We start from the raw sequence: 13,015 nt of genomic DNA on the forward strand, positions 1-13,015 counted from the left end.
CAGAATATATCGGCTCTGGGTAGACTTGGAATCTGTGATTTTGATGTTGGGGTGCCATGGTAGAAGCTGGGAAATAAAATAACCCAAAGCAGCTCTATTCCGCTCATAATTATGTTTGTTTAAAACCTAAAAGTCAGAGAATTTTGCTTTAGAGGTTGGTTTTGCTTAGTTTGGATTGTTGACTTTGCTTACTGTCAATGAAGTTATTTATGCTAACTTTAAAAAGCCAAATTCATTTAAAAGTTATCTATGTGTTGTGTCTTAGATGTCTAATATTGTTGCCTGCTGTAAGGAACTGGGTTTTATTCATTCTTCCCTTGACAAGTGATTCTCTGGTCTTGAAGATCCCGTCTACAGGATCTCAGAAAATACAGCTTTGGAAATGTCGTCCCCCAGCAGTAATTGCCCGCACTTGGAATCGGTTGGGGAGATAACAAAAGAGGAATTGATACAGAAATCTCATGTGAGTTGCAGCAGCTTACTTTCTTTTATCACAGTTAACTCCGGTTACTTATTTTAGCTATGTGTCTTGTCATGCAGTATTAGTTATTAATGTTAAGCATAGGTAAAATCTTCTGTACTGGAATAGCAAGGTTTAAACAGGGTATGGGAAGAATTATAGACTTGATAAAATGGAAAAAAATAATTTTTCATACTTAGAGTAACTTTCCCAGCAGTGTTTTCCAAAGAAAGTGATGTTTTAATGGGAAGTTTAGTTAAAAGAGTTAGTGTAGCACTAAGATCTGCTTAGTTTTCAGATCCTACCATTGTAGCAGTTATTGGGAATGTTAATGTGATGTTAAAGAATGTTAAAGTGACCTTTTTTAATAACCCTTCACTGTTTGGTGGAGGAACCACAATTTGAGAAATTGCATCTACCAAAACTCTAGCTTTCCAGCTAGTATTAATAAATGGAACAAAGAAAGATCTGTAATGCCTTGTAGTGGCTGAGAGGTGACAAAAAGCCAAACCTTTTCTGCCTGTGGTGCTAAACTTCACTATATGAGAAGGGTACCAGTTCATTTGCTGTAGGGAGTACAGCATTTCTCTGGTGTTGCATCTTTGTTTATAAACCTTTGCAGGTGGTGTCTACTGCCTGCAATCAGGAATATGCAGTTATTGCAGCTTCTATCACTTTAATTTCTTTTTATATTAAATTGGTAGCAAAGACTCATTGTGAGGATTTTTATAATATGCTATGCTATGTTTACGCTTTATTTAAAGACCAGTTTTTTGTTGAAGATGAAAACTGGTTTTATTAGAAAAAGGTTTTATTAGAAAAATAATGCCAATGTTAAGATTACATAAAGCTAAACAAAAATAGAGTTGGTTATCAACACATCCTTTTTTCTATCTTAAAATTATTCAGTTGATACTGAGCTTTACAGTATTTTTTTTTCATTATGTCTCAAAATTGTGGTTTACTGGTGAAAGTAAATGAAATAATGATTGATGTGTTTAATAGGGCACTTGTCAGGACTGCAAAGTTGGAGGACCCAACCTCTGGGCATGCTTAGAGGTAAGTTGTTCTTTTGTTCCGTAGTAAGATCTTTTTCTAGTAGTCTGTAGATAAACTTGGTAGTATTTGTTTGAAGAAACAACTATAATGAAACTTGTTTCTTTAAGTTATTATTTAAAAGCAAAACCTCTTGTGCAGTTTTATATTTTTAAAATTATTTACCTTTTATCAGATAGATATTTCATGTAATTTAAGAATAATGTGTTCAAAGTGAGGATTTTTTTTTAATAAGAAAGTAGCATATTTAGTTTTATTCTTGAGTTATGATATTTTTAGCTCTTAAGATATCTTTTTAATTTTTTCCTGAGGTCTATAGATGTGAAAAATAATATATTAGTCCTATTTTTAAATGCCTCTCTTACCATTTGTAGTAATAACATTTAGCAGTAAATGCTGACTTTTTTCAGCATTGAAATATGTAATCAGACTTTTTATTAAGCAAAACTAAGGAAAAACTCATTTTGGAACTTGTAGAAGCATACATAAGCATTCTTCAAACTTTGTATGAGTTTTGTAGAATTTTTACTGTGTATATAGTTCTTTCTGAAATACGCTTTTGCCTTACTTTTCTTGCCATCTGTGAAAACCAACAATTTTCAGTGTACTTGAAACAAAAAGCTCTGAAAGTTATCCTTCTGATCAATCTCTGAAACCAACAGGAAACCTAATCTAGTTTTTAAAATTTCTCATGAGCTCTTCAGACCTACAGCTGTTTCCAGAGGTTGAGGTTTTGCTCTATAGGCTTGACCTCATTTCTTGGCAATATTTATCTGGGTTCAGTTGGGAAGCTATCTAAGCTGAGTTGCCAACCTCTATGTATATGTATGGCTAAAAACCCCATACTTCGTTAGTTTCCTTTAAAGAGGATTATGATAACAATTAAAACATCAGATTATTATTTTGCTCCTTCTATCAATAAAAGATTAAAATGAAGGAGGAAGGAAATGGTTTTTTTATGTTGTCTTGTTTGATGGCTTGATATTTACTTACATATAAAAACCCTCTTGGGAGTAGGAAGAGGTGTTCAGGGATGTGCCAACCTGGCAGGTGGGAAAATGCTGTGAAGCTTAGAATATGGGGTTTTTTTATTTCTCACTTAGAGCTCTCAAACTGTTACTGAAAAACTTAATTTCATACTGACATTTCCATAGGAGAGTTTTTTTCTAATTGCAGTAGGGCACTTAGTGTCATGCTGTGATGTATCTCCTCTTGGATGACTTGGCATCTTGCCTTCACCTTTTTCAGTAGAAAACCATGGTGAGATCCCAGCATGTTCTCTCTCTGTACACTTAACCAATATCTGTGATTATTTAATAAAGCAAATTGTGTTCAGCTGCTATTTGATCTTATAAATTAATATGCTTTGAAAATTATACAGATAACGTGCTGTACCCTCTGTGATTGTCCTGACTCATGCAAATCAGGAATTAATGAAAATTGGCTTGAAGATTGGCAGCTGCAAGATTCCACCCTCAACTCAGACAAATGTTTTGTAATTAATGCAACTAAAATTAACAATTATTCTACATGTTGTAAATAGGATGTTGTGAGTACTTAGCCATATAGTGCTGGAAACTCACTTAAACTGAATAAGTAATTAATTGTGAGGTAATACCTCTGATAGACTGGCACTGCAGATGAGGGCAAACAGGCATTTTATGAATAAATGTGTCATGCTTTGAGGCTGTTGCAAGTCAGTATTTTAGACACAGGACTAACTTTGTATTTTCTTTAACAATCTCTACCAGATTGTGAATTGTAAAAAATACATGTTGACCTTAATCTGAATAAGCCCATCAAAATGGCCAAAAATATCTGTTTGAAATGCACTAAATGTCTTAACACTGCTCACCAGTGAGACGAGTTGAGTTAAATCTTGCAGAATTCTAATTTGCTTTAGGCGATATTTATTGTAACGCTTACTGTGCATGTCTCTTGGCTTGCATAGGAGTCCGCAAGTTTGAAATATGTGTGGATTTTACAGGTAGTATATTTGTTCCTATTCTGTAAACCTCTTTGTCACCACTTTTTAATTCTGTATCCTTCTTCATATCTTGCCCAACAGAACAGATGTGCATATGTTGGCTGCGGTGAATCCCACGTTGATCACAGTACCACTCATTCCCAGGTATGTGTTTTTGCAAAGCACTGAAGGTAGAATTAGAGAACCTTTTATACTCATTTTGGTGAAGTCAGTAACCTTTGTTAGTGTAACTGTTTGGAAGTTTGGTTAGCTGTGATTATTTTTCATCTATAGAAACAGGTCTCACTAATTTAGGAGCATGGGAGCTTATAGTCATTGTACAGCTGTATAATTATTTGTGTATTTTGACATTATTGTACTTCTTAAAAGCACATGGTGAAAGTTAAAGAAAGAACAACAATTTCTGATGATTTTAAAAACACGCAGACAAAAGAATTCTTGCACTACAGGTTTTATGTAGTTCTTTGCTACTTTAGTGTAATTTTTTGGGGGATTGTGGCTGCCTGATGGATAAGGGGAGGGAAGTTGGATTAACAAAGATGGTAGCTGGGCAGGTGTAAGGTAGTGTAAATCACCAGAAACAAGTGTTGTTTTTCTGCATTGTGCTCCCTGTTCCAGTGGCTACAGGTGAAGAACCTGCAAGGGGAGCTGAGCGTATCCTTCCCTGCTATGTCCTTGTTTTGGATCTAGCTTGGTAGGAGCAGTGAAGCGTGAGCGCAGCATGCCAAGTTCTGGCAAGGCTGGACAGCTTGAGTGCATCTGTTTGCATCTTAAATGCATTCTCTGTTCTGTGCACACTTGCCGAAATGAAGCAAATGAGATAGATCATCCTCTCTGAACAACTATACTGGTGACAGAGGGATGGCAGTTTTATTAACGCGTCATTTCAGAATTGCTGAGTTTCCAATTAAATGGAGTCCTTGCCACCAATTTACAGTTCATCTGTCAGAAAATACATGTAAGATTCCACACTAAGCAGTTTGTGGTCCTTGGAAGTACTAAAAAACCTACCCTCCTGCTGGATGTTAAAATGAACAAACAGCATATATACTGGTCTCTTAAAAGAGGTGCACTTTATGACTGCATTTTAACACCACTACTGATATTTTTTTTAAGAAGGTCCTTGAGTGGAGTGCGTGTTTATATAAATCTATATAAATAAATCTATATAAATACATTTTTTTGCCAGCTGTTTAAGCTGAATCGTGGTTCTAAAACCTTTACAATAGATACATAAACGAGCTGCTTGCACTGCAGTTGGGGAACAGATGGTCCTGAATTTCTTGCCTACAGTTTTATACCTCTTGGCTTTCTATGGTAGTTCATTCCTGATTTACATGTTGTTTAGGCAGTGTTGTTTATTTGCCAGGAAAGAGAAAGGAAATGGATAGTTTGCTTGCTGTCACTAACATCCTTGTCTTGATTTTCTTGTTAATTCTAATTTCTGGATAGTAAGACTTCTATCTTTTTTTCTTTGGTAAAAATCTCGATAATTTTACTGAAATGAGAGAACTGAGGCTGACATGAATTGGTTTATTTCTGCTTGCTCCAATTTCCACCAGCAAGGCTACTTGCACTGCAAATAATGATGTTCGTTATGATGACTTCAAGAAAATAAATAGGCTGTTGCTCTGGAGACTTGTAATTATTTATGCAGCATAAGCTGCAGAATAAGGCATGTTCTCGTGATTAAAATTGTCTGAGATAATTTACATAATCTGATATTTATGATGTTTTTTAGTGTGGGAAGGGCTACTTAATGAAATTGTGGCCCACATTATATATTAAAAACATTGTTCTTTTACAAGGCCTTATTAAATGAGGGGAGGAGGAATTCGGGCATTCTACAGCAGTGGTGATATGTTCCTAATTTCTAGCAAATCCCTCATTGCCAATAAACCTGGCTGGTGCTGATGCATAAGGAAGAAATACGGGAAATATTTGGAGGGTGATAGTAACTGTGTACACAATCTTAAAATAAGCAAAGAGGTTAAAAAAAGAAAGGTGAAGATTGGAACTGTAAAAATATTCATCTGTCAAATTTTTATGTTGCTTCACAGCATGCAGCTGTCAACAAGAGAACTGATTGGGTCTAGAACATTTGTTTTGATAGGAGCATTTGTCACTGTAACTGAACTAAAAACCTTGTCTTCTGATTGTTAATTAGCTTGAATTTCTTCCAGCAAACCAGTAGAAACAAACACTGCCCTTGCTGTAGAGGAGACCGTTACAACCAATAGCAGGCAGTCTTGTAAAATTGGTTTGTAGTGAATTGTAACTCCTCTGACCACAGGCTTTCTTGTTATTTCTGTAATTACACAGAGGCATGTTGTATATGGTAGTGGCTTAGGTTTTGGTTGCTGATTTGAGTGACTCATACTAAAAATGAGTGTTGGATAGTTTGTGCTAAACTTGTAGTAATTGAATTGCTGGTTTTTAATATTCTAACATGCATATTTGCTGCATTGTTGAAAGATGTAGAATTTCAGTACTTACGTTCTGCCTTGTGTGTGGCCATATTTAATTATTCCACGTTTCTGAATCACAGTTTTGTTTCATTCTGTTTTAGGAGACAAAACACTGTCTAACTGTCAACTTGACTACCCTTCGTGTCTGGTGTTATGCCTGTAGTAAGGAAGTATTCCTGGATAGGAAATTAGGATCTCATTCTCCACTACCACAATCAAGATTGTCTCACCAAGCACAAGAAAATAGTGTGCAGGTACTTTTTAACCAAATGAAACAAAGGCAGCTATAGCTTGCAGTAAACATTGTGGGTTTTTTCATTTTTTTTTTGAGACTGACTTTTACTTCTTTCTAGCAGATGAACTTTCCGTTAATTTCTATTCTTATAAAATTTCTTTAAGAAGTGTCCTGCTTCTAAGCTTTTTGTGTACTTTGTGCTCCCTATGAATGCCTTCTTCGTCTTGTTGTCAAATTGTTTATAATCTTTGACAAACTGCAAGTACAGAAGCAGCACAGGGTTAAATTGAAGGTTAGGAGATTGAAATAGTTCACCTGTGCTGCCCCCTTCTCTCAGTGCTTGAAGCGTTATTTACAAAACTCATTACAGTAATTGCTGGCTAACTTACAGGGAGGGCTGCCTTAGTGTGTGTTTACAGAAACTCGCCTGAGATACAAATTTGTTCCTAGGTGCACAGTACTCTTGGAGAAATACATGCTAATTGCTAACCTTATTCAGCTGGTAATATAAGGGACTTAAAGCAATTCCTGTACCTTAGTTTATGTTTAGTTTTCAGGTTTGGTAAATGGCTGAAAAGGTGTTGATTAGTGTCATACACACAAACACTCCTGAATAGTTCAGAATTTAACTACTATGCAAGAGCTTAATTAGAAGGCGGTAGAAACTTGGGAGTATTTGATGTACATGTTTTAATTTTGGGTTCAGACTTCTGAATTTCTGTTCTATTGTACTTGTCTTGATCTTCTGAGGAAATGTGTATAACATACAGAAAAATCAGTAGAACTTGAGAGTCTGTCAAGCATTTTGTTTAGTACTTTTATTTATATGTTCACAAAAAGAGTTCATCAGGCAATAAAGATCTGCCTGCCTAATGCTGTGTTTCTCTATTTGTGTATTTTGCTTCCACCACTTTGTCATCCTTAAATGTAGTGAGCCATCTGGTGGCACATCAAAAACAGACACTGACTTTTACGTGATGACTACTTTGTTAGCTTTTTGGTGCTGCTTCGCTGTTATCCAACAGAAGGAAATGCTATAACCTGCTTTGTTTTGATCCTTCAGCTGTTGTCATAAAAGCATGCAATGCTGTCACTGCTAATCTGAAAACAAAATTGTGGGTTTTTTCTTAGAAAACTCTATTAGGGCAGCTGTGCAGTCTCCATGCAGCGAGATTTCAACGTACATGCACATTGTTATCAGTTCATAGATTTGTTGTGAAATTATACGTAAGCTCAATTAAGAGGAAAAATGGATAAATACAATTAAGAATACTTTTTTCTGTTTCTCCTTGCAAGGATTTTAAAATACCTAGTAATCCCACACTGAAGATTCCGCTAGCAGCTGTGTTTGATGACTTAGATATAGAAGTGGAAGAAGATGAGTTAAAGACTAGAGGTAATAAAAGCAAAATCCAGTGCTTTATTGCTCTTTATTGCATGTGTATGTCTCCAAGTTCTCAGCTATATACTAGTTCTCCTCTAAGTGGAGCTGTTCACTATTCTGCTCTAGCTAAAAGCTTTATTGTTAGTTTCACCGTTAATGCAGCAATCATTACTTTCAGAGCAGAGGCTGTGATGATAAATGTAGAGCATCTGTGCAAGCAGCAACAAAAATAAGAAAACATGTTGGAGTGATATTTAGTGTAGCTGCTGTTCTAGCCAGTGTGGTAAAAGTAGTTTCTTGTAAAACCTGTGCTAATATTTTTCTTCTGTCCTAAGTGATTCCTAATTTGAATGCTTTCCTGCATTTTGAGTAACCCTATTCTAAGCCTCTACTATCCTAGTTTGGGGTTTTGTTTTCCCCTTTTCAGTAATGGATTTCATGCACTGCCAAACTTTCTGGTATAAAAGGTTACCTCACCTTAATATTAAACTATTGTGAAGATGAAAATGAGACTGGATAAACCCCAAACAGCAAGGCCTTAATTTCAGCTTTCGTAAGAGAACATTATAATTATTTTTTCTGACAAGTCTCAAATTGGTATTGATAACTTTTAAAACGATATGTGTATTTATTAGTAAATATTTATAACTGCTGTTATCTCAGAAAAATCTGACCAACAGATTGTTAAGCCATTATTTTTGAAATGCCAGTGCATATGTTGAGGCAGTTTGTTTCCCATCCGTGATGATAAAGTAGTTACTCTAATTTATAGATCTCATTTCTCCTTTACTCACCCACTACCAGCTTTTCCTCTAAGTCTGCTGGCATTGGCCAAAAACCCTCCTTTGCCCCTTCTGTCGTCTGGCACAGTCTTTCTGCATACGTCACCAACCCACTAATTTGCCATCTGCCTTAAATAATTGAACCATGTGTTTTATTTATAGTTAGCTTCTCCTACCAATGGGTGTATTTGTGCACATTCTTGTCCTATTTCTGGTTTGGGGGATTTGACTTGTATAGAAGTATTATCCAAGTAGAGTTACATTAAAGTTCCCATTTCCGTTGTTTTGTGTAATCTGACTACTTGCGTGAACTTGAGGCAGAAAAATGAAGTCTTCCTTGAGAGGCTTTTGGTGTTATTAATCATTATGAGCGTAGCATGGCAACAGTTTAACTGAACGGGTAAATTACTAACTTCAAGTAAAACTTAAATATTGATAAACACTTTAAATTAGAATCTGCAGCTGTCATAAACATCAAAAGTTAGTAAGATGAAATATAATCTTCTTGTCTGAAGTGTTTTAATGAACCAAAATCAAAGCACTTGATTACTACTTCATGTTAGTTACTAGAAGGGAAGGAGGAGGAGCAGTTGCTGAGCTCTTGTCTCTGGTGACCAATGATAGGACCTGAAGGAATGGCAGGAAGATGTGCCAGGGAAGGCTTAGGCTGGGCATTAGGAAAAGGTTCTTCACTCAGAGGTTGGTGGAGCACTGGAACAGCTCCCCAGGGAAGCAGTCACAGCCCAAGCCTGACAATATTCCAGAAGCATTTGGACAATGCCCTCAGGCATCTGGTGTGAATGTTGGGGCTGCCCTATGCAGGGACAGGAGTTGGACTTGATGGTCCTTGTGGATACTGTCCAGTTCAGGACATTGTATGATTCTATTCCTTTAGGAATCCTGTGTTCCTTTTAGTTATTATTCTGCATTGCAGTTGGCGTCAGAAGTGTTACACAACTAGCCCATATTTTCTAGGAAGTTTTTTCCTTAACATGTTGTGTCTTGGACTTAACAGACTTGATGAATATTCGTTCTGTTTTTCAGGTCTAACAGGATTAAAAAATATTGGAAACACTTGTTACATGAATGCAGCTTTACAAGCCCTTTCCAACTGGTAAGGAAAATGGTTGTAAATGCATTTTGTGTTTGTTTATATATGCATTTTCTCAAGATAGACCTAAGGATTTTAAAGGGCTGTGCTAACATGGAATATGATGAGTACTTGTTAAATCTCAGTCTTATCTACTACAAACAGTTCTGTCACTGATAGGGGAAAAAAAGTGTTATGGTAAATGGGCTACTGAACTTTTTCCCTCTTTCATTTTAATTCCTTGCTGTCCTAAATAAAAATACATGCAGTGCTAGAAATCAGAAGAAAAGTTGATAAAAGCTATGAAATTTGTAGGTTGTGGTTTTGGTTTTATTTTTTCTGCTACAGGAAAAAAAAATTCAAAGGGAATGTATAAGAATAAACCCTAGTTAAAAAACCCCAAACTTTAAGATCAAAAAATCCAAATTCAGTCCTTACAAACAATGCATCTGGGACATGCTAAATCTTCCTAGGAATGACTAGAATACAAAATCTTCTCATCCCATGGGGATACCAGACAAGTTCATGAAGGAGAAGGGTACAAAAACTGAAGAGATGTAACGATTATCCAACTCTGAAGTTTCTTGCACTCAAAATTATTAGGCAAGGACGGCATATATTGTATACGCTTACTCTATGTGTCTGGTTTGGGCTGCAGTTCAAGACAGGATACAGTTCTAAGCAGACCTCACTGAGATCTCTTGTTGAGTTAGAGGACAGCTAAAGCAAATCTCTCTACAAGGTTAAGAAGTGGAAAAGGCATCTAATCATGATAAAATGATTCTATTGAGAAATTCCACATTTTGCAAGTATGGGATTATCTCCTTTCTTGGATAAAAACAAGTCCACTTTGTATGAGGAACCGTGACTTTGGTTCCCATTTTGAAGGGGGAGAAGTGAGAGATCGTGTGAGCTGGCAACACTGCAAGAAGTAAACACATAAATAATCATTTAATTCAAATTAACCCACAAACATCATGTGGCACTACTGGATTCTAGAGGAAAGATTTGTTTCAGGTGCTGTTTGTGGCCTAGGCTTACAGTGATTGTTGTTCTAGTGGTGCAGGTGTACTTCTGTGCTGACTAGTAGGAATTGCCTTGAATTTGAATCCTGTTAGACAATTCTGGTGCTTTAACAAATGTCAGAATATGTTTGGGGAGCAGCGGTGTTGTACTGCTGAAGTTGTCGTACGAGGAAATGTTTGGTTGCAGCATTTGAGTATGTAAGAAGTGGAATTATTCAATTACATAATAATAAATAAACTTGTGTGATATGCAGATTTCTTCTTATATTTTAACAACCTGAAAAAAATAACTGTTTTCTTCTCTTTGATTTAAAGCCCACCTTTGACGCACTTTTTTCTTGACTGTGGAGGCTTAGCCCGAACAGATAAGAAACCGGCGATTTGTAAAAGTTACCTCAAGCTGATGACAGAACTCTGGCACAAAAGCAGGTATTGCATCATTTTGGTGGTGAAATGATTAGAAATAAACTCCGGAGTAATGAAGGATGCGTGAATCTGTCCTGGGTTTTTAATTTTTGTTATCTGTACGTCACAGAATTGCCCTTATAAATTAAGGAAAGACTGACTTGCAAGATTTAAACGCTCCTTATAACCTGTTCTTTTCCATATCTACCAAAGATAGGAAAATAATTGATGTAAATTGTAGTAAGGAAGTTGTGACAAGAAAGAGATGATAAACACTATACCAAGTAGCGTTAAGCTTTTAAAAAGAAGTTAATATCTGCCAGAAATACATCTAAAATGTTTAACTGCTTCATCCTCTCTGTGATTTTTATTCTGTATTGATGTTTTATAATTTCCTCTTATTTCCTTATATGGAATTTCTGTTAGCTCTATGAGAATACTTCAAAATATACATACAAAGGTAAATAGTAACTGTGCGTAATGGCGTAATGCCAAAGGATGTCTGATTTGTCATCTGTTGTCTGATGAGAATTGTGGCATAAAAGTCCTGATGCAGTCTCCATTTCTGTTGGATGACAGATTTTAAGAAAATTGTGTTGTTAATTCTTCAATACCAATATTATTTAGTTAAGATTAATATTATTGGTGTGAGGCATGTAATAGTTCAGTTGCAGATGAAATCATGATCCCAGTAGAGATAGAAAATTCCACTTACATGCTTGGGTTTTAATGTATGTTTATATATTTTAAAGCTTTTTTTTCTTTTATTTCTAGGCCAGGTTCTGTTGTTCCTACTGGTTTATTTCAAGGAATTAAAACTGTTAATCCAACATTTCGAGGCTATTCTCAACAGGTAAAACTTTCTGATGTCTTTTAAATATGCCTGAGCTATAAAATCATGTCTTAATTTTAAATCTAATGCTTAAGTTGTTATGCTCCCTGTAGCTGTTTCAAGAAAATGTAACAAACTTTAGTTTATATGCTTCAAACTTAGATCATCTAAAAATGAACCATGAACAGTTAAGTCAGGTTTTCTGTTTGTTTTTTATCAAATTCTTTAAAAGCCTTCAACTTTTGAGACTATCTCCTTTTCCCAGAGAAATTGAAATAATATATATGTAAAACTTTCCCTTTTTGTGAAATAGCATGGTTAACATTTGAGCAGTCCCAGGAAACAGAATAAAGGTTGTTCAAAAAGTAAAAAGAATATAGTAGATTTTTTTAATATTCATATACCAGTTGTTTGGGTTTTTTTAAAAAAAAGTACACAGTATCCAATTTTCATTTCCCTTCAGAAAAAAAGTGCTGCTGTGTATTTCGTGAGCAGTATTTTGGGAACTAGGAGTTGGTAACTTGTTCTGGAGGCATGGATTATCGTATATATATATATATAAGGTATAATATAGGTATTCTTCAGTTAGTCCTTCATACAGCATCTCACTGCATTCCTACAGTTTGCAGTGCTTTATTTAAAAGCTTTTGGGCTAGAAGGAAAAATTAAACCCTCTCATTAGAAAAGCTTACGAATATCTTCCAGGAATCTTTTGTTATCCAGAGGAATTTTGCTGTTTCGGTTAGTGTGTTCTGTTTCTGTGGAGTGGTGGACTAGAACATGTTTTAATGTTTGAATGCTGCATGGTGCTGTAATGTAGATGTTTAAATAATAATCTCAATTTTTTTTCTTCTTGTGAATTTCGTAATAGCAACATGAATTTCTGGAAAAGTAGAAAATTAATCCTGATAACCCAAAAGAAACTGTATGCAAACTTGGTTCTCGTAGCTTTGAATGCTGAGGAGAATGTTTCCATGCAGAGCAACACTTAATGAGAACCATTTTTAGGTTCTGCCTGGATCACACTTCCATTGCCTGTTTAGTAGGTTTCATGGCAACAGTTAAAACAAAGCAGGTCTTTTATGGCCAATATTCTCGTGCTGGCCTGCCTCGCAAGTTGGGCAGCCATGTCCAGTATTCGAGGAGAAAAAGGAATTCTTTTCCTCAGTGAAGAACGTTCGTCAATTAATCTCTATCTCAAGGTTTGAGTCGTCTTTCTCTTTGAGTAAAAGGTTTTCTAGTAAATAGGCATACCAGGGTTTTTTTTCATTACACAAACCCAAAACTTAAA

General features: G+C 35.7%; 1 protein-coding gene across 3 annotated transcripts in view; it reads left to right on the plus strand.

Moving 5' to 3' along the window:
* Positions 1 to 344: 344 nt before the first annotated feature.
* The window catches only part of USP33 (ubiquitin specific peptidase 33), a 33,055-nt gene continuing 20,384 nt past the window's right edge, over positions 345 to 13,015 (plus strand). For all 3 annotated transcript variants that reach the window (XM_069862883.1, XM_069862884.1, XM_069862885.1), the window contains exons 1-8: positions 345 to 463; positions 1,466 to 1,519; positions 3,585 to 3,647; positions 6,073 to 6,225; positions 7,503 to 7,602; positions 9,417 to 9,486; positions 10,803 to 10,916; positions 11,667 to 11,745. In XM_069862883.1, coding sequence (XP_069718984.1) covers positions 383 to 463; positions 1,466 to 1,519; positions 3,585 to 3,647; positions 6,073 to 6,225; positions 7,503 to 7,602; positions 9,417 to 9,486; positions 10,803 to 10,916; positions 11,667 to 11,745 — 714 coding nt within the window. In that variant the 5' untranslated portion in view covers positions 345 to 382. The remainder of the gene's footprint in view (positions 464 to 1,465; positions 1,520 to 3,584; positions 3,648 to 6,072; positions 6,226 to 7,502; positions 7,603 to 9,416; positions 9,487 to 10,802; positions 10,917 to 11,666; positions 11,746 to 13,015) is intronic.

This window comes from Phaenicophaeus curvirostris, chromosome 8 (assembly GCF_032191515.1).
Source record: "Phaenicophaeus curvirostris isolate KB17595 chromosome 8, BPBGC_Pcur_1.0, whole genome shotgun sequence".
Classification (NCBI taxonomy): Eukaryota; Metazoa; Chordata; class Aves; order Cuculiformes; family Cuculidae; genus Phaenicophaeus; species Phaenicophaeus curvirostris.